General features: G+C 41.8%; 1 protein-coding gene across 4 annotated transcripts in view; it reads left to right on the forward strand.

The window, feature by feature from the left end:
• Positions 1–22,379, forward strand: part of LOC149867628 (von Willebrand factor D and EGF domain-containing protein-like) — a 350,434-nt gene that overhangs the window by 201,481 nt on the left and 126,574 nt on the right. For all 4 annotated transcript variants that reach the window (XM_090045830.1, XM_090045828.1, XM_090045829.1 and 1 more), the window contains exons 13-14: positions 13,329–13,465; positions 16,531–16,692. In XM_090045830.1, the coding sequence (XP_089901956.1) occupies positions 13,329–13,465; positions 16,531–16,692 (299 nt within the window). The remainder of the gene's footprint in view (positions 1–13,328; positions 13,466–16,530; positions 16,693–22,379) is intronic.

Consider the following 22,379-nt stretch of genomic DNA (forward strand, 5'->3'; position numbering starts at 1 on the left):
AAACCTTTATTTGGAGATTAATAATATCTATTTTTTCCTACTTTACATGAGTATGTTGGAAAACATAGGTGGGATGAATATGAGAATGCATATCAAATGCTGGAGAAAATCCTGAAAGTTGGGTGATTGTTCAGTTATTCAGCATTTTTCAATTATATTATAAAATGTTGGTGTATGAATATTAATTGCAAACTGAATTCTGTTTTTTCACACTAATCTATAAAATGCACTATATGCCCAACTCCCACAAACATAACTAAAAAGGAATATTCCTGTGAACTCTTATTCATAGAACTTGATTCATTTGAAGGGATTCGATACCATCAGTAGGATCTCTTACCCAAATAAAATTGGACATTATGCATCATCAGTAGTGGTCCTAAACACTTATACAAAGATAGTCTTCTAGTCTTGAAAACAAAGGGAATAACAGCATTCATAATTAACATAATCAAATAAGGCTTAGCATGTATAAACCCAGGCTTGGGAGTTATAAGGGTAATATTTTCATATCATATTTGAAAATAATGCTTAGTTGCTTTAGAAACTTTTGCTCTAGCTGTTTTAGTAATGAACAAATTCTGGGCAAATAAAGGCCACAAATGAATAACTAGGAAAACCACTGCATGATGTACATAATCCCCAATGCACAAACATGAAAAACTAAACCAAAACACTTCTGAACCCAACTAAACCTGCTATTATTATATTTTGATGGCCTCTGATAGCTCCTAGTTCAAGGGGAGACATGCATTTCTTTGAAAAAGCATTGGAAGTGAATCTAAAGGGTTAACAAGCCTGCTTTTGTTTTGGAGTCGCTTTTCGTTCCATAGCAATTTTTAGTTTACTTTTTTATAGCCCAGATGTAACACACACATCTGAAAAGATAAACCTCAATACCACCCTAAATCTATTGTTTTAACTCCCAATTCTTTTCCATCCAAAGCACAAACCGGGCTGGCTTAGAGTGGGGCTATTAGCTTGATAGTTACAAAGTCAATAGAAACCGAATTTTAAAAGGATATCAAATCCTGATGATAAGGGACATGGAAGGTTGCATGCTCAGTGATCCATACTGTTCCCTGCAAATCAGATCAGGGAGATTAATCTTTTCTGCTGATTAGTTTATTTGCTTTAATGCAAAGCGGTGAAAACAGTTCAGTGAAACATGCAGCTAACACCATTTTTCTGAAATATATAGAAACAACAGCTACAAAACTTTAAGGGATGAGAGATATGGTTTAAACTGACTGCAGTTACACATTCAGATGCAAGCCTACAACTTCGTACCCTGCTGTGTGCAGGCTCTGCAGGAAGTTGCAAGCTTAAACCTTGTAAAACTAAAAGCAAAATAAGAAAACAAACAAAAAATTAGCAATAGAAGTCTCCTACTATTAGTTCATGAACTGAAAGCACCAAATTCCTGTTCAAACGATTTTGAATAACTAGCACATTCATAATAACGAAAGCTTGTTTTATAGATAATTAGCAAACAAAAAACCCAGAAACATTCACCTACTAAATTGCAGAAGACAATTCATCCTGCTATAGCATGGACATGTAGGCACTGATCTAGCAAACATGCATGCGTGTTAATAATTTTATGTATTTTATGGGCACTTTGCCCTATGGCAACATTGTTACTGCGCTGTGCTTTAGTACTTTCTTTTAGAAATACTAAAGCACGGTGTAGTAATTGCCCCTACTGCTCTGTATGCATGGCGCATGGTTATTTTTAGCTGCTATTTCACTGCAGCAGCGCACTAAAACAGGGGAGCACGCCACTACAGCGAAATAGCTGCTGGTGATGTGAAGATGCATGTGATCACTGTCAGCATAGTGCATCTGTAGGGTGACATGTAGATGCATCCTATGAGTACATTTTATTAACTCTTTGTGTTCAGTAAAACTAGTACATGCCTGAAGTAAGTTACCATCTTTATAAGTGCTCCAGTGGGGTGGGGTGGGGGAGGGGGGGGCAGGGGCAGGGGCATGCACTTTAATTAGAGTGGCTCTTGGGACCTGCTAATTAAAGCACCCACAATGTCTTGTGCATTCAGTGTCCCATGCTTCAAAATGGCAGTGGGGGTGCTTTAAGCCCATTTGATAAGCTTTAGTTAGAGCACCCCCACCGCTATTTTGAAGTGCAGGGACATTGAATACACATGACATCTGCTGGGACGACATCTGCTGGGAGGAGCAGTCAGCCAGGTCAGACCATTCATGAAAGTTCCTTGCTGAGATACAGGACCTCCACTTAACCCAAGAGGTGCACAGTCCCACAGGGGGGAATGCCATCCTGGACCTGGTTCTGGCCACAGGTGAGGAAACTCCAGGTTCTTGACCACCCGGGTTACAGTGATCATTGCCTCCTGGAAATCACCATACAATGCAGGGTGTCAAGGGCCTGCGGTAAGGCAGTAGCCCTTGACTTCAAGAGGGTCAATTTCAATGAGTTGAGAAGATTGGTAGGAGAGGCACTGGGGTCCTGGAGAGTTGTGGAACTGGGAGTCCAAGATGAGTGATCATTCCTTAAGGAAACGATCCTCCAAGCACAAGGGGTGACAGTTCCAATGAGAATCAAAGGGGGCAAGAGTGCTCAAAAGCCCCCCTGGCTCACCAGAGGCATTCAGGAATGCCTGAAAGCCAAAAAAAGAGGCATATACCCAGTGGAAGGGAGGGGCTATCATCAAAGAGGAGTATACCTCCATCGCTTAGGCTTGTTGCAGGGCTGTTAGGAAAGCTAAGGCAGATACGGAACTAGGGCTAGCACCAAGGATCAAGGACAACAAAAAGTTCCTTTTTAAATACATAGGGAGTATGAAGAAAGCACTGGGTAATGCGAGGCCCCTGCGGGATATGTTTGGCAATCTGGTCGTTGCACCAGAGGAAAAGGCAGACCTTTTTAACAATTTCTTTGCCTCCATTTTTTGTGCAGGGACCAGGACTCCCCTACTGAGATTCAGGATGGACTCAGGAGAGACTCTGACAGGCTTAGGGTCAGGAAGTACTAAGTTAGGGAACTTCTGGAGGGGCTGGACATGTTCAAATCAGCAGGTCCATATGCTCTCCACCCCAGGTGCTGAGGAAATTGGCAAGGGGTATCAAGGGGCCACTGGCATGGCTTCATGAGCACTCATGGTGCTCTGGCCAGGTCCAAGATGACTGGAAGAGGGCCAATGTTGTCCCCATTTTCAAAAAATGGAGGAGGAAGGACCTGGGCAACTATAGGCCTGTTAGTCTTACTTCAATCCTGGGGAAGCTGTTTGAGAAGATTATCTAGGAGTACATCTGGGAAGGACCAGCAGGGAGGAAAATGCTCAGGGGCAACCAACATCGGTTCATTAGGGGCAGGTCCTGTCAGACCAACCTGATTGCCTTCTATGATCAGGTCACAAAATCATTGTCGTGGTGGATGTAGTCTTTCTGGGCTTCTGGAAGGCCTTTGACACCGTCTCCCACCCCGTTCTCATTAAAAAGCTAGGCGACTGTGGCATTGATGCCTACAGTCAGATGGGTCACAAATTGGCTGATAGGCCACACCCAGAGAGTGGTGATGGATGGGTCATATTCGACCTGTAGGGATGTGGGCAGTGGGGTCCCCCAGTGTTCGGTCCTTGGGCCTGCACTGTTTAATCTCTTTATTAGTGACTTGGATGAGGGGGTGAAAAGCACCCTGTTTAAATTCACTGACGACACCAAGATCTGGGGTGAGGTGGGCATGGTAGAAGGGAGGGACAGCATACATCTGGACCTGGACAGGTTACAGGGGTGGGTGAATGAGAATAGGATGGGATTCAGTACTGACGAGTGCAGGATACTGGACTTGGGCAGTAAGAACCAGAAGCATGCCTATAGGCTGGGGAACTCCCTTCTGAAAAGCACAGTGGCACAAAGAGATCTTGGAGTCATTATTGATTCCAAAATGAACATGAGCTGCCAATGTGAGGACATGATCAATAAGGGCAACCGCACCTTGTCATGTATCCACAGATGCATCAAAAGTAGGGGCAAGGAGGCGATCCTCTTCCTCTATGCAATACTGGTCAGGCCACAATTGGAGTACTGTGTCCAGTTCTGGGCGCCACACTTTAGGAGAGATGTGGTCAGCATGGAGAGGGTCCAGAGGAGGGCCACTCGCATGATCCAGGGACAGCAGGGCAGACCCTATAAGGAGAGGCTATGGGACCTGAACCTATTTAGCCTTCATAAGAGAAGGCTGAGAGGGGACCTGGTGGCCATCTACAAACTTACCGGGGGGACTGGCAGGGAATGGGAGAGACCCTGTTCACCCATGCATCTCCCAAAGTAACAAGGAATAAGTTGTCTGAGAGTAGGTTCAAACTGGGCATTAGAAGGCACTACTTCACAGTCAGAGCAGCTAGGATCTGGAACTAACTTCCAGGTGAAGTGGTGCTGGCTCCTACCTTGGGAGTCTTTAAGAGGAGGCTTGACAGTTACCTAGCTAGGGTCATATGAGTCTAATACGCTCTCCTGCCCAGGGCAGGGGGTCAGACTTGATGATCTACTTAGGTCCCTTCCAACCCTACATCTATGAAACTATGAATCTATGACACCGAGGCTGCTGAAGCATGCTAATTAGCATACTCCAGCAGACTTAGTTAATCGAGTGTTCTCCAATGCATTCTAACTAAAATGCATCAGAGCAGGTTTAAGCATGTGTATAGGTGTCCCATGAGCCTAATCCCAGGAACTACTGACTTTGTAGGCTTAACTATATGGTGTCAGTGGCAGGTCCCACTGAGTGATAAGATAAGCACGCCCCACCCACCTGGGTTCACTGATGTACTCTGGAACTAGAAGTTAACCCATGAGCCACCTCTCAGTTCAACCCCACGCGCTGCTCTCAAACTCTCAGGTCTCCAGCAGCTCTGATTCAAGCTCTGAGGATGAGCACAGATCAGCTTCACTGGTGACCATCCAGCTCTGGGGTGCTTCAGAAGATTTAATGTGCATGCAATATTCAGCCCTATTGGTCTACCACTGATGCAATACATAAAAGCCATACCAAGCTTTTATTCAGGCCTCGTAAAGAGGGCCCAACATACAGGAATGGAGTAATACCAATGGCTGTTTATACACACATACGTAAGTACTTACAGAATTAAGATATTAATATGTTTCCTTTCATTATTGCTTCCAAGAATGATATAGGACAGTACTGTTTAGATACACACTTGAACCAATACTCAGGCACCAGTGTTAGGAAAGTTGCACCAGTCATTGTCAAAACTCGGTCCACAGATCACAAATGTGTGTTTATATGACAACCACTATCTTGGAGGATGCCAAAGACAAAAAGCAGCTTGAACTAAACAGCCAGGGACTGCAGTCTGGGGACTCACAGACACATATTATTTAAGATCAAACAATTAAGGCAGAGGGTAGGGGGATGGATGACACAAAGCAGACTGACTAGTTTGTTATACTTACCATTTAGAAGATTGTACTCTGTGAAACAGCGGTCATCTAGTAGGGCATTCTGGACCCTGATATTCAAGAAATACCAGCAGTCCTAAGAACCTAAAATTGGCATACACTTGCCAATACTTTTTTTCCTAGAAATGCAATTCAAAATAGGTCCAAGCTTAAGTCCTCAGTAGCCAGAATAACACTTTCTATAATTGGGTAATAATACACTATTATCTTAAGCGCTATGCATGAAAGAGACAAGTACACTGATACATTTTAAACTACTAAATGCCATGTTTTATAAATAATACATCATATTATTAATGTGGATTTTTCACCTCAGCTGAGATGCACCCATTTTCAGCTGTAGGATCAGCCTCCTAAATTGTTTTTCATTACTTATGCTGCTTATTTATCTTTCTCCCACTTTTTACAAAGAAAAATAGGGTAGTCTTTTTCCTTTTGTTTACTTGAATCAGCTTTCAGTCAATTTCAATTTTAGGTTCTGAGGCACTAGCCCAAAGCTGTATTGTGTAGGGTGCAAATACTACAAAGGAATGTTGATTTGCATTATGAAATATTTTAGTCAAATGTACAGGCCAAATGTAGATCCATGCCTATTCTTCCTCAAGACTGGAACAGGCTTACCTTTACAAAATCCTTGATTTTGATTCAACTATAACCAGTATATTTTTAAGCCAGATTTATTCATATTATTTACATAATGGACCATAACAACTATCTCTAAAATCCTTCAGAAAATATGTCTTTAGATAGTTTTCTTTAAAGTCCATTACGTAGCCCATGCACTGAAACAGGTCTGATTCACGTAAATACACACAGAAGAAATTTGCTCTGCTTGAAATGTTAGGAACTATAAATTTAGCATTTTTTTCTGTATAGTCTACTATGGAAGCCTATTCAAGAGGAAAACAGCTGAAGGTGGGAATGCTTGCTGCTTATAAGAGAAGTCTGTTCATGTAGAAAGCAGAGATTCCAAACCAAACATGTTTGCCTTCATACTTCATCCTTTGCAACCTAAAATATGTAAATCTTGCCTATGACATTTTCTAATCCAAATTGCTCTCTCCTGTAAAACCTATGATCCTTTTTTTAAGAATAAGGATTTGCCCCATTTTTCTAAAATTTCCTACATCAACCAATATGCAGCATATGTACATGAACAGATTGGCCTTCTATCCTGCCCTGCAAGTGGCCTTTCAGCAGTATATACATATACACGTTGTTTCTGAAGCAGTTTAGACTTGGGAGAAATGGTGGTGGGAGGGGCAATTCAGTTGTCTTTACCTTGTCTTTATCTTACTAAAACTAATAGCACACTATTAACCAAAATCCTGGGGGGGAGAGTTTGAATTGCATCCAATCTTGTTACATTTTGATTTTGTCACTGTGAAACGTTATCATCCAAACAGATCACTGTTCTGAAAAATGGGTCTGAAATACAGTCATATCTGGATGAATCTGCACCCTGAGCAGCAGCAGCACATGAAGCAGCATCAGTGACTGTGCTGCTGCTGGTGGTGACACCTGCTTTTTTTTTATACCTCCTCACTCCCCAAACTGGGTACCTGGGGCTCATGCCTCAGTCAATGACTTTAGCTACACTGCTGCCCAAATGAGACTCCTAAATTTTCAGGTCTGTAGAGAAGTGGCCTGATTCCAGTTTGTGGTTGTAACTGTGTTGGTCTAAGAACATAGGCAGGCAAGGTTCTTTGGGTAAATGTGATATCTTTTATTAGATCAACTAAGTACTTAGAAAAAAGTTCTTTGCAAGCTTCCAGGTACAATTACCCTTCTTCAGGCATAGGAAGTCTTTGCCGTTTTGAGACTTCAAAGAATGAAAGAAGCAAAAAGTCTGACAGGATGTCAGTAAGAATGTATGTATATAGGTGGAAATTAAGCAAACAAAAGATAGAAAAGGGGTGGAGGGGGGAAACGAGGGGGGGAGCCAAAGGTAAGTAAGGAAGGCTATACTGCAGTACTTTTCCAAGGTAGAAAAGAGGCTGCCTGTGAAAAAGGTAAATAGCTGGAAATTAGGAAGACAAAGGGTAGAAAAGGAGGGGAGGGGCGCAAAGGGCGAGGAGGCAAAGTATAAAAGATCAGGTCTGGCAGGTACCTGGTGAATCACATGTCTGGCAGGTTGTAATGTGTCATAAATCCAATGTCTAAACTGAGTCCATGATTTTTTGTATCCATTAGATTTATGAAGTGAAGTTCATAGGCTCATCTACAGAAGGTGTTTTGTAAGTTCCCTTTGAGGATTAAAACTAAGAGCTTGGCGGGGGAGTGAATGTCTGTGAGAAGTATGCCCCCACAGGTAATTGGATATCCTTGTCTTTGATAGATTTTCAGTGTGTGTTCATTCTGGTGCAGAGTTGTTGTTTGGTTTCTTCTACATATTTTCCATCAGGACATTTGGTGCACTGAATGAGATATACAACATTTCTGGAGGTGCAGGTATAAGATCCAGGAAGGGTGATGATTCAGTTTTGGGGTGTATAGTGGGGGTGATGGAGATGTGTTGGCAGGTTTTGCATTTGTTGTCCTGGCATGGTCTGGATCCATTCGGTGTGGTTTGGATCATAGAGAGTTTGCTTCTGGTTAACGAGGTTTGGTGCTTGTTTAAAGGCTGTGATGGGTGGTTCTGAAAAGATCTCTTTAAGAATTGGATATTCTTCTAGTATGGGTTGCAATTGTTTGAGGATTTTCCGTGTAGGTTGCAAGGATGAGTATGTCAAAACTAATGGTGTGCTATTTGTGGGAATTTTCTTTTTGTCCTGTAGCAAATCTTTGCATGGTATCTGGGTGGCTCTTTCTAAAATATACTCTCTGGAGGAGTGTTAGGTGAAGGCCCTTTTGATATTTGTGAGGTGGTGATTACGGGCATTCTCCTCAGTGAAAATTCGGTGGTATTGGAGAGCTTGGCTATAAATTACAGCTTTCTTGGTGTGTTTAGGGTGATTGCTGGTTCTATGTAGATATGTATGTTGGTCTGTGGGTTTCTTGTATATAGTGGTTTGTATTTTACCATTTTGTATATTGATCATGGTGTCCAAAAAGGAAATGCTGGTGCTAGAGTATTCAAATGATAGTCTGATGGAGGAGTGATGATTACTGAATATTTGGAGGAAATCAATCAGAGACTGGAGGGTTTTGATCCAAATGATGAAGATGTCATCTATGTAGGTCAGGTATAGCATGGGTTTGATGATGCAGTTCTTGAGAAAGTCTTCTTCCAGGTGGGCCATAAAAAGGGTGGCATTTTGTGGGTCCATTTTTGGTACCCATAGCTGTGCCCATTATCTGAAGGAAGTGTTGATTGTTGAAATTGAAGTTGTGTGTCAGGATGAAGTATATGAGTTCAGTGATACCATGAGGTCTGTACTCTGAGGTCTGTACTCTGACTTGTAGTCTTGCTCTTGTAAACATTTAAGGCAGTCTTGGATGCCATCCTGGTGTGGTATGTTGGTGTATAAGCTAGTGACATCCATGGTGGCTAGCAGGGTATTGCTAGGAAGGTGGTCTATGTTTCTGAGTTTTTTCAGGAAGTCTGTTGTATCTTAGATAAAAGTCAGTCTTTGGGTGATGAGCAGTTTTAGGATGGATTCGATGAAACCTGATATTTCTAACACTAGGGTTCCATGGTTACACAGCAAAAATCTATCAAAGACAAGAATACCCAATTACCTGTGGGGTCACACTTCTTACAAAGCAATCACTCTCTCTTCAATCTCTCAGTTCTAATCCTCAAAGGGAACTTACAAAATACCTTTTGTAGATGAGTCTATGAACCTCACTTCATAAATCTACTGGATACAAAAACTCATGGACTCAATATAGATGTTGGATTTATGACACATTACAACCTGCCACACATGTGATTCACCAGGTACCTGCCAGACCTAACCTTTTACACTTCTCTTTTTCCCCCCTTCCTCCCATCATCTCCTTTTCTACCCTTTGTCTTCCTAATTTCCAGCTATTTACTTTTTCACAGGAAGCCTCGTTTCTAACTTGAAAAAAGTACTACAATAGAGTCTCCCTTACTTACCTTTGGCTTTTTTCCCCCTCATTTCCCCCCCTTCCCTTTTCTATCTTACGTTTCCCTGATTCCTCTCTTTTTACATTTTCAGTGACATCCAGTCAGCCTTTAAGCTTCTTTCATTCCTTGGAGTCTCAGAACAGCAAAGACACCCTATGCCTGAAGAAGGGTGACTGCACCCAAAAGCTTGCAAAGAACTTTTTTCAAACTACTCAGTTAGTCAGTGGTGACATGTAGGGGGTGCACAGGGGTGCACATGCACCCCTGAGAGCACTGGTGCACCCCCTGACAGGCAGCAGTCCCCAGTTAGGCAACAGGCAGGGGGGGCAGGTGGAAGTGCTAGTGCCACCCTTGTAAGCACCAGCCAAGGAGTGAGGGCACCAGAAGAAGTGCCACTGGCACTTCAAGGAGTACTGCTCATGCTTCTGGGTCAGCATAGTTGGCCGTGGCGGGATCTCCCCTTCCTGGTCACTGACTGGTAGCTGGGGGGGGGGGCACGTGTCCCCCTGACTCAGGAGGCACCAGTTGCCCATGCAGTTGGTCTAATAAAAGATACCACATCTACCCAAAGAACCTTGCCTGATTTTCCAGAAACATTTGAAAAATGAGTGATTTTGTAAATCAGGCCAATTTGGTTGGATCTCATGTCTAAACTTTAGGCACCCCTTTCTGACAACATCAGCCATAACACATTATTAAAAAGACCATTTGCCCCACGCTCCCTCTTACCTTCCCCTTCTATTTTGGTCCCCAAAAGGCTCCTAGTGAAAAATTCTGCGTGAGGCTTCCACCAGAGATTTTGCTACCCAGCTTTCAGTTGACTGGTATGGACCACTAAAGGAAAAATAAGATCCTTCTGCCCAGCAACTGAACTTGTGCATCTGGAAGTGCTCCCAGAGGGAGCTGATAGAAAAAAAAATCAAATCTGACTTTCTTCCTCAGGTGAGGGATGGCAGGAAAACCACAGGTCAATGTTTTTTCTACAAAATTATCACCCAAACTATCCCATGTTTACCCTGCTCTAACCCATTGCATTACAAGCCTTGGGAGAAGATTTCCTAAAATTTATGATAAATATTTTCCCTGGATTTAAACCAATTTGATGAAATTGTGAAAAGGGTAAAAACATCTAGGCATAGAGCAAATACTATATACTAGACTGATGGTATAAGTCACTCTGGATTCCACTGTAGCTAAATGTCTTTTGCTGTTTTCCAACACACCCAGTGTTGTTTAGATACATAATAGGATGTGATAAAACCCATATAAAAAGGGCACAGATGGCTATACTGCAAACAAGCCTGCTTTTAGGGACACTATGAACATGGTCTCTGTGAAGAAGAAAGCTTTGCACATCCATTCCTGTCTTTGATTTCTTTCCAGGTTATATGATTTTTTTTTTAATTGTAAAGACTTGAAAATCTGAAAAGGTTATAATAAAGCTAATGCAATCTTAGCTACAACAGCACTAGTGGGTGCAACTATTAAAACCTCATGAAAAGCATAATGAAGCATTTTTTACTTTTATGCACTAACTACAAAAGAAATCAATTTATCAAAACTGTTCACTACTTCTGACTAATAGTTTTGTACATTACAGGACTACTCAAATAACCAGTGAATGCTGATAAGCTGTAAACTGTTTGTCTTTTAGTAAATATAGCTTTTGTGCCCAACAGTGCCATTAATACTGCTGCAATAAAATCTTGAACCAGAATGCATAAAAGCATTTCAAAAGCACAGGAGACGCCTTTTACAATTTCCTACATTTGCATTATGTTCTTTTGCCTTCCCCACCTCCCCTCCCCTCCCCTCCACAAAGGAAAGTAAGTGGCATGCAACTATATTGCTTTCGATTGTAACCTTCTGGGATCACAAAATTTAAGCAGCATTAAATGTAGACAGTGCTTAGATGGCAGACCCCTAAAAAAGCCAGATACTGTAGGAGGTTTTATTGCCAATTCAGCTGGTTGCACTTTGCCCTCTAAATCAGAACTGAACTAATGTCCCATTATAGTGTTAGGCAATAAGGTGTTGCTGGCGGTGCTGCAACTAAACCAAAATTATGAATTTGCTGCAACAGTCAGTACAATGAATTCTACAGTCTGTGGTATGCTGCATGTCAGATTAGGTGTATATAATAATGTCTTCTACCCTTAGAATCAGAGACTCATAGAATCAATGAGTGGGAAGGGACCTAGACAGATCATCTAGTCTGACCCCCTGCCACGGGCAGGAAGGAGCACTGGGGGTAGCAGAGATCATAAGACCCCAGCCAGGGGCCTATCAGTCTCCTCTTAAAGATCTCCAGGGAAGGTGAGAGCACCATCTCTCTGGGAAGCCTATTCCAGGCTCTGGCCACCCTTACAGTGAAGTCGTTCTTCCTAATATCTAACCTAAACCTGTCCTCCCTCAGCTTGTGGCCATTGTTCCTGGTGACTCCAAGGGGGGCCCTGGTGAACAGACTTTCCCCGAGCCCTGCTGCTGGCCCCTGATAAGGTTGTAGGCAGCCACAAGATCCCCCCTCAGTCTCTTCTTGCGGAGACTGAAGAGATTCAGGTCCCTCATCCTCTTCTCATAGGGCTGGCCACGGAGGCCCTCAACCATTCGAGTGGCCTCCTCTGGACCCTCTCCATGCTGTCAACATCCCTCTTGAAGTGCGGCGCCCAGAATTGGACACAGTACTTCAGCTGCGGCCTGACCAGCACCGCGTAGAGGGGGAGCAAAATCTGTTAATCTGACTGAAGTAATGAAAAACTATAACTTTTCTTCCAGTCATGATAGAAGTAAGACAACTACTAAAACAGTATGTTGATGGGAGCTATTAGTAAGTAATTTGATACAGAGATCCATTGCACTGTATTTTTGTTTGCAAAGAAAGAGGTGTTAACTTCAGCCTCCTGGATACAATTTAGCATTTGGGACAATTGCATTCTGATCCTCTCAAGGGTGCCCAGATATGACAGCAATAGACACATTACATTATAGATAACTAAAATAGTACACAATAATTTAGTCTCCTTTCCCCTTAAATGAAAGAGGAATAAACTAGTACAGAGAAGCTTTCATGTACCAGGGATTAAAAGCATCCACACTGGTAGAGACACTGCCATACCATAAATCCACACCCTTGTTTACCTCCTAGTAACTTGTTTGCTTGCCCATATCCTTAGTCAGGTGAAAATTTAACTCAGTATGTAAAGATTTAAACATTCCTCTCCTGTGCTTCCTTGGGTGATGATTATATCATAGCATAAGGAAAACATATCAATACCACTTAGTATTTATGTCATGGCACCCGCTTGAGAATCATAAAGCACTTTACAAACATTAATGGCTGAAATTCAACCTTGGGCAGAGGGACAGCAAAGGACTATACATCACTTAAGTCCCATTTAATCCTTCAAAACAGGGTTTAAGTGAAACTTAAATGGTGCATGGCCCTTGTGCTGACTAGCTGCAGAGCTGAGTTCCTCTGATTAATGACTTAACCCTCACAAGCACAACATCCCTGTGAGTTATGTCAGTATTATGGCAGACATAGTTCCTTTGAAAGGAAACATCTCTTCCCATGTTGTACTTTACACTCATTTGGATTATTATCCTGGCAAAGGTTGATCTCCTTCTATGATGATTGTTGATGCTGCTCTATATGACTGCATCCTTTGTAAATGAAGTTTGAAAGGAGACAGACCAGGTATGTAAGCCATAAACACTAGGGAAGTTAGTTAAAAAAAAACTAGGGGAACAGCAAGAACAATCCAGTAAAATTGGCCTAAATACAATATGAAGTTTTGCTCTCTAAAATATTATATTTATCTCACCCTTTCAGATCATGCTTTAGAAATCACAGACTTAGAGAACAGGGGACTCTGCGATATACGAATTTCTGATTGCAGCAGGATCCGGGTGTTTGGCCTTGGCTTCAGAGATTCTCCTCGTCTACACTGTGAGGTCACCAGATTGACTGTAAGCAGTGTGCACCATGGGAACACAAGCAAAGGAAATGGATGCTATAGTAGAACTCCTGAGACGTGCTGGGTATCATTTTGGTGTGCAGAACACCTATTACAAACATTAACCTTGTAAACCAGGGGTTTAACACTTATCTGGTCTCACAGGCTGGATGAGGAACACAGGGCTGGTCTGCTGGCCTGACTGAGCCCATAGACTGGTCTCACATGCCAAATCCAGCTACAGGGATAATCCAGTGTGGGATCTGCATGCAGTGTGCACCCTGGACCAGGTCCAGCACATATGCCAGCTCCAGCCCTGTGCACCACATGCAGCACCCACCAGCTCTGACCCTGACCCCAGCCCTATGTGTGGCACATGGTGTGTGAGGCTGGTCTGAAGCATGAGCTACATGCAGGATCTAGTGGCAGTCTGAGGCACATGGTACCTGTGGCACCTGTGCCAACCCAGGCCTGCATGCTGGATCTGGTATGCAGTGCTGATCTATAGGCCCAATTTAGGCCAGCCCTGAATCCAGCATGCCAGTGTGGCATGGCACCACATACAGCACATGCCCCCAAATCAGTCCCATGCACTGCATGTAGAGCAGTGATCTCCAAAGTTTTTAAATAGGAGATCATCTTTGGCATTTAAAAGCACCCCAAGACCTATCATCGCCACCAACCCACCACCAGCAGGTAAGTCTGTGGGAAGGGAGGGCAGGGCAGATCGAGACAGAGGGAAAAAAATGTATTTGGGGATGTGCCTTCCCAGCAGGTAAGTTCCACTCAGCCAGGTCCCCACTCAACTTACCCCTGCTCCTGCCTCTGCGACACTGTCCCTCACCATGGAGGCCTGATCTAGCCCCCGCCCCTTCCCTCCCCCACAGACTGACCTGCTGGCTTGGGGCATGCACGTGCAGGCATGCAGGCACTCAGCTCCCCAGCCCCCACCTTGGGTCAAGACTCCAAAAGGCTCTGAGATCTACTGCGAGAGGCTCCACGATCTATCGGTGGATTGCGATCTGCTGGTTGGTGACCACTGATGTAGAGCATGCCATCTCCAGCCCCATGGGCCACACAGCATACAGGGCTAGTCCAAGGGCATATGCTAGTTGTGACACCCATACCAAACCAGTTTGGGGTGCTGGATCAGGCAAGTGGGCAGTCTGTGAGCCCAATCTGGACCAGTCTTGTATCCAGAGTACAGGGCCAGTCCAGCACAGGCTGCAAGCAACACAACCTAGACTGGCCCTGCACTGTGTGCAGCCCACACCAGACAAACTTTACCATGCAGTGTGCTGGACCAGGTGGAGACCCACAGGCAGCACTTCAGGTTGTGTGCTAGGGCTCCACAGGCCAGATCCAGTGCATGGGCCATATCTTCAACACCCCTGTTGTAAACAAAGGCTGAAGCTTCTCAGCACCCCACAGGATTGACTCGTAAGGAGGCCAAAACAATGTATTCTTGCCCATTTTCTGTGTAGGCTTTTGTTTAACTGTAGTTTGGTTCAGCTTCACTCCAGTTCCATGAAGCCTGAAATCACAATATTATTTCCCATTTTATGCATCTGGAATCTGTATACTTGGCTGTATTTCTAAATGCTCTTGAATGTTAAGCGTTGCAGCTAAATATAAGGCTTCTTTGACACAGTTACACCAATATTTGAATTTTCTCAGTTACAGCCCACTGTTGAGTGGCACATTTGAAAGATTATGATCATCTATCTTGTTCTGTAATCCTATAGTTTTATTTAGTTAAATCTGTAGAGCTATGAACTGGAGTCAAGTAAGTCCCTTGTAGCCATTTGTAATCGAAATATAAGAATACAAAGTGGCAATATTATGTGTTCTTGAATTATTCGATCTATGTATATATGTATGGGGGAGTGTTTATAAGCTCATATAAACTCAGCATTTATATGCTTCGTGTGTGTGAGTGTGAGTGTGTGTGTGTGTGTATACACCCCCCGCCCCACAAAGCATACAAGTACTGAGTTTATCATCATTCATTTCTTTAGGAAGGAAGTGAATGCTACTAGAGTACTGAGCTGAGCATCTGGGGAAAGCACATTTCTGACCCACTGCAAATACATCAATGAGATAACAAATACTTAGTGTTAGACTTACCCTATTAGACCTAGACAGACCCTGAATACAAAGAAAGGACTGTTGTTCTGCTGTTCCTGGAGCAGCCTGGAAGGTAGATTGCTGCTCAGTCCCCTTCCTCTCCGGGTAGTCATGCTGCCCTAGGGAAGAAGCATATAATGCCAGGTCTGAGCCTGGTGCAGAATACACTGCTGACACCCTGGTATAGCTACCCTGCCCAGGGATGAGGAGACAGGCCATGTCTCTGCCCATTCCTCATCTCATTCTGGGCCTCCTTACTACCCTATGACAAGGTAGAGTAACAGGTCTGCAAAGCCAGTTTCCATACCATGTTACTACTACTAAGTTGAGGGTTAGTGGTTCAGGCTTCAGTGGTTTCTGATCTTTCTTTACCTGGGCCGTATTTAGTCCTTAAAAATAAATTTAATCATATCCCCCCTCCCCACCGCCAAGCTACAGAAAGCACCAGACAAAGCAAAATTAATTTTGTTCTGATTCACCCAAGAAAATAGCACAAGCATGGGCTCACAGTTACCGTCTACCATCCAGCCCTGCTTTACGTGAAGCTCTGAGCAGTGGCATTAACTCAAAGTTAACTCAAAGTTAACTCAAAGGCCTCAAAGTTACAAGACTCGTAGTTGTGCGCTTCAGAGACCCAGCAGCCATTGCCCCCAAGATGATCAGAACGTATGCTGAGTTCACAACTACAGGAGCAACCTCAGAACCATTCCCCTGTATCCCCTTGCCCATCATAGCATGACGCATGGTATATTCCTTTCTGCCCTCCCTTGCGTTACTTATGTACATAAGATGAGCAGAGTTTGCCCCCTACTAAACCTACAGCAACAACTTCTTTTTTAAAAACTGAACTGTACAAAGGGGACTTCTTTATAATATTAATTGGAAATGTAAATATATGCAGACTACTAGAATTCATTTATATCTGGCTTCTGTATTTTTGCTTTGCTGCAGCATCTCAACGGTGAATGGATACCAAGAGAACAAGAAATCACAAGAGCAGATTTTCTCAGCTCTAAAGCCATTGACTGCCAGATTCCTGTACTGAACAGCACAGAAACAGAGAATATGCACTTCATGGCTGATGATGAACCATTTGCAAGATGGCAAGTGAAAGTAGGAATTTTTCGATTACTAAAAATTTTAAAGGAGCAGAACACTTTTTGTGGTCAATTAAAACACAGCACACAGTCTGCTTCCCATCAATCATTTAGAATTGAAGATGTGCACAGAAATAGATATCTTTAATACCATGCAACACACCAAAAAAAAAAGGTCCCTAAACCTAAATAAACATCAAAATGCAATAGACTTCTTTATAAGCAATCTTAAGGTACAAATTACAATCACTGCTCCTGGTAATCATCTAAAGGTGATGCATCAGGCTAATCAATTGTTAATCATTAGCAGTATTCATTTCTGGAGACCCAGGTTCAAAATATTGATTAGGTCACAAATGAAAAGCAATCATGTCTCCTCCTGTTGCACTGTAGATTTTCCTACACTTCACAACAGCACTATGCAAAGTGGTGTAATTAGCAGCCTCTTCTGAGAACAAGACTGGCACTGAACGAGCAAACAACCAGCAGATAAGGGCTAAAGTGCACTGGCAGATGTACAGGAGGAAGTTTGCACAACACCTGTTCACACTGAGCCCTGCTCTGCTGTGATTTCAGCTGCTTATTTTCATAAGTGTTTTCTATTTCTCACCTAGTTACAAAAATCAACCCAGTGATTCTTCTTCTACCTTGGATGATTCTCACCATTCCAAAAGCATACCATATTAATTACCATAATATATGGAAAATACATGTGCATGCATCTCTTATATCTTAGCTATTCATATCTTGTATCTTAGCTTTTGTTCCTCTACAAAATGCAATTTGTTAAGATTGAAAGTCTAAGATCAAGAATAACCTAACAAGACATAGCTGGAAAAAAATCCAGGGCATATAAGAAGGATTGTAGATGTGTTATTGCAATTTTTATTACACCTGGTATGTCAACATTACATTTAACAAACTAACTGTACCCCCTTTATCACTGCTGTCATACTAACCCACTGTTTTTTTAATTGCCTCTAAGGACTATAATGTGCACATAGGAAAATCCAGTTAAGAATCATGTTGCATGTTATGGGTCCCTCATCTATTTTTCTGTAACTTTTTGTTAATATATTAATCTTGCAGAGACCTATGAAGGGGTAAATTATTGTATAGGTTAGGGATAGAAATTACACATAAACCAGAATAAGCGATGATCAGAAACCAGTTCAAATCTGTGAAACAACAAAAGTTCTGTGCACATAAATCACTTTCAAAATGGCCAAAATTGATTTAAGAAAAACCTAGATGGATGTACTATCAAATTGAACTGATTTAGGTTAAATCAGTTTATTGAACTTCTGTCCCAGATCCCCTCCAGGTTCAAGTTAACTCACAGTCCCCCAGCATCCCATGATGCTTTGAACCTCCCCTGCAAACTTCCCCTTCACAGGGTGGGTGGGCTAGCCTGGGCCCAAGCTGTCTGCTCTAGCCAAGCAGGCAGGCATGCAATTGTCCATCCTTCCCCTCCACCCCCATTCCCCAAGCTTCTGGCCTGGGCCACTGCAGGCAGGTGGCTGCATTTCTGGAATCAAAAGTGAATGTCTGTTCACGTGCATATCACTTCAATCTACTCAGTTGAAACTAACCTGTGAGGATTGAATTGATTCAACCTTGGGCTTTTTGATTCTCTGTACTTAGCCATAATGACTGTCTGATGTTGTACCCTACACCTTTCTCTGGAGAATCTGGAACGGTCCACCTGGAGGATGATTTTCAAGAATCACCATGCGTCCTGCTGATTCTAGGATTATTTCTGAGAAACAAGCCCCACTCACACATACCCTGAGACTGACCACCTGATCACACCATCACGCATGCACTTAGGTCCTATCTAATTATCAGGCTTAGGTGTCCACAAAAATGGAAGGAGGGAGTGGGATTTGTTTCTTGGCAGTCAGCCCAGGCTCAGCAGAGAGCTAGCATAGACATGACCATAGCTGCTTGGCTTCAATGTGGTAGGCTTCCTCTATAGAGGGTTTAATGTGTAGCTTTATATCCATCCAATGAGTACTTTCCATATGATAACCAAGCAAATAGATGTATTCATTACACCTACTGTGTTCAGCAGTTCATTTCACTGCCAGGTGTTGGCAGCTACACACTGTGAAGTGGGTTTAGAAGTTGTTTTTCCCCTTCTAGATAGCATAGGAAATTTCTTTCCCTGTACTTTATTCAAAGAAATTAGATGTTTATGGCTCTGAAACCTTTTCACCCTCCCCAGCTTTGGAACCTTTAAAAAAATCTGGGTCACAACTACCTGATGAATACAAAAATGAAACCCTTCTGAGTCACATTTTTAGTAGTATGAATACAACATTGCATAAGTTGTTTATTTTACTAGGTGGATTGTGAGGGAAGCACTAATGGTACAGTATAAAAAGCAATTATCCATCTTAGTAGAAGGGTGCAGAGAATGAAAATTCTGTTTTGGAGATTATTTCAAGATTTCAAAATCTGGTTTTGTTTTAATTTAGAAGGAACACCCACACATTCACCATTCTCCGCAAAACAAAACCATTTAAATTGTCTTAAGTTTGACTATTTTATAGGATATATATGTCATGCAAAATAAATAAGATAAAATAGAAGGTTGTTCCAAAAGAAAAATTTGAAACCATTGCGGTTCTGAAATTGTAACAATCCTTTTTTCTGACCAAAAAATCAGAGGATTTAATGTGATTTCACAAAAGTGTTTCAATTTACAGAAAAAACTTATTTTTTCAGGGTTTCCAACAAGCTCTACTTCTTCATACTCTTGCTTTTTATCTGCTCTGTATTCATGTTCCATCTCTTGTGTATATGTGTTATGACATGCTGCTGAATTGAGATCAGAATATACCTGTGGGGGACTTCACCAGGCCATCATTTTGGAATCATTGGCTCAGGTATCAAAACACAAATTCTTGTTTGGATAGTAGGTGAGTTAGACGAACCATTCACATGTGCGTATAAGGGAAGGTTGGAGGATTTTGGTGGGCACCTGTGAATACTGGAGGCATGTTCCTGCTTATCCTGACTCATTGGTATTGCAAGAAGTATGTGAATAGTAGGGTTGGGGTTGTGAGTGGACAAGCAGGGGGAATTACAAGGAAATAGAAATCAATTTTGGTCCATCACATTCGTACACTTTTCTTTTTCTATTCACAAACTCTCATACAATTCAAGTTTTGTTGCTACTGTGAATAATACAAGTAGAACTATACATTGTTTCACAGTGAAAGAAAATCTAGTAGTAGTAATAGACTTCTTCATTTTCCTAGTAAATTATCCTAAATAGACTGTTCTTTCCTTACATCTGATGCATAAGTTCATATAATCAAGGCCTAGCTTTGAATGAGGCTTAGGCTTCCAAGTCATTTGAAAATGTTACTCCATGTCACTTATGTGACTAAGTACAACATAGCAAAAACAAATAATAAAACAAATTGTTCACAAAATTCACAGGCTGAAATTTCCTAAGATGCCTTGAAGAATCACAAACAATGAACAGATCTGAAAAAGACAGAGTTTGTTCACAACACAATTAACAAACAGAAAAATAGGTTCTATTTGAGGGGGACGGTTACGGAAAGTTTTCAGACCACGCATAATAGTTTGAAAAAACATACACCTTGGCGGGCTCTGGTGAACAAAGGAAATTAAAGTTAAAACTGCATTAGTAATGATCTTTTCTTAATGGAGTTTTTGCCTGAAAACAAGAACAGTCTTAAATTGGAGTGAAGCTTTTTTCACCCTTTAGTTGAAAACCATTCATATTTTCTTCAAGGTCTCTTCCATATAATATATATCACCTCTGTTAAATATGATGCTCTAGATGGTATTGTTTGTGTTAACACTATAACAACACATTTTTTACTTAAATCCCATTTCTTTGGAGTAACTTTCTTCTCTTCCAGGATTTCATATTACCAAAAAATGTGGTTATAATGCCCTTTCCTAGTGACACTGGTTTGTGCAGGATGTGACTGTGTTCACTTAGTAGTGCATTGTCAACTGCAGATAACACACTCAAATTATTACTTGTCATGAGAGTTGATATTATTTCTAGTGAATTGATTATATTTGTAGTTTGCTTTGTTCCAGTCTTTTTTCCAAGCTTTAAATATAATTGCATTCTTCTCTGTTGTGAGCTGAAAAATTTTACCAGTTGATCAAATACTTTTTTATTTTTTGGTGTTGGTCCACAGACATGAGTTACTATTAAGAAACATGAATTCTTATTCTGTTTTTGATCTGCTAATATGCCAAACACTTTGACCTTTTTAAATATTCAGTTTTTAAGTTGACTAAAGGAAGCCTAAAGATATAAAATAATATATTCAAGAAGGGCCTGTGTCATTTGGTCAATTTAAGTTTCCTGTGAGTTCATTCCATGTTTAATAGATACCTTCAAGGACATTTCTGCTTCCCAATATCACAAGTGTCTTATTTTGAGAGAGATTGCCAAATCCAGTCCCAACAATAATGTTATTCCACCTTAAATATTATGTACAATAATCTTATTGTAACAAATTATTTGCATCAAAGTAAAAAATCATGATATCTCACTTACAGAAATAGCCACTCACACCAAAGACAGGAATCACACTGTTTGGAAGTTATTTTCATGAATAATTTTGTGTCTCATAAACTCCAGAGCAGTTTGAGCCAGAGTCAACTGCTCTCGGACACAGCATCTACATGTCCACCCAGGACTGCGGCAATTTGAGCTGGGACAGAGCAGCCCTGGGCTGACAGGGAACATGGGCGGGGGGGTCAGCCCTGGGCTCCAAGTGATGGTGCTGGGTAGCGAATGGGCTGGCAGGAGCCAAGGGGCCAACCTCCAGCTGGTTAGGCTAACTGGGCACAATTTGTGCCTGGCAATCACTGTCTACATGTGTGTTTAATTACACACTGAATGACCCTGCTGTGAGATAGTGGTATCCCTAACGGTATTATCTTACAACGGCGTTAATTCATTTACTGCACCCTAAGACTGGCACACATGTAAACTGTGAGGCTTTACTGGGGAGCTAATTAATCTACTCAGCAGTAAAGCACACAAGTAGATGCACCCACAGTCTCCATATTTGTGTTTTAGAACATTAAGAACTGTGGGCTGCAAAATAAGAGTTAGATGCCTTAAATGGAGCAAACATACGTGAGAAGGAATGTCCGACTCATATGCTCGTAGATGCTGTAGCCAAGTATATAAGCAGTTTAGCACCAGGTGATTACCAAGACAGGGTTAAGTGGGTGGAAAGGTAATTTTATTTGAAATATCTTTGATATAGACAGAGAAACCATAGAAATGAAGGCCTGGATCCCTGTGGACCCAAAGGTCCACTGCAACCATTAAGAACTTTGCATCCACAGAGATTTGTGAATCAGAATAAAGAGTTTTGTGGGAACAGGGCTCTTGCTCTCTAGTATATTAGCCACATTAGTACTTTTTCTACGCCTCTTCTAAATGACTGCAGAGATGTAGCTTCCACCTCTTCCTAGAATAGATTATTTTCCATCTTACAGTGCTTATTGTTAACAAGCTGTTCTTGATATTTGGCCAAAACTATCCTAGTTTAATTTTATTTTACTACTCCCAAAAATAACTTTTGTGATCTTCTAGCACAGACGTAACTTCCATAGGTTTTTAAAACACTCTTTGAGATAGATATTCTTTTGATTATGGAGAATAGGTAGCAAGAGTCCATGGTAGGA

The sequence above is a fragment of the Crocodylus siamensis genome, chromosome 4 (genome assembly GCF_052110815.1).
Source record: "Crocodylus siamensis isolate JL-2025a chromosome 4, ASM5211081v1, whole genome shotgun sequence".
In the NCBI taxonomy this organism is placed as follows: Eukaryota; Metazoa; Chordata; order Crocodylia; family Crocodylidae; genus Crocodylus; species Crocodylus siamensis.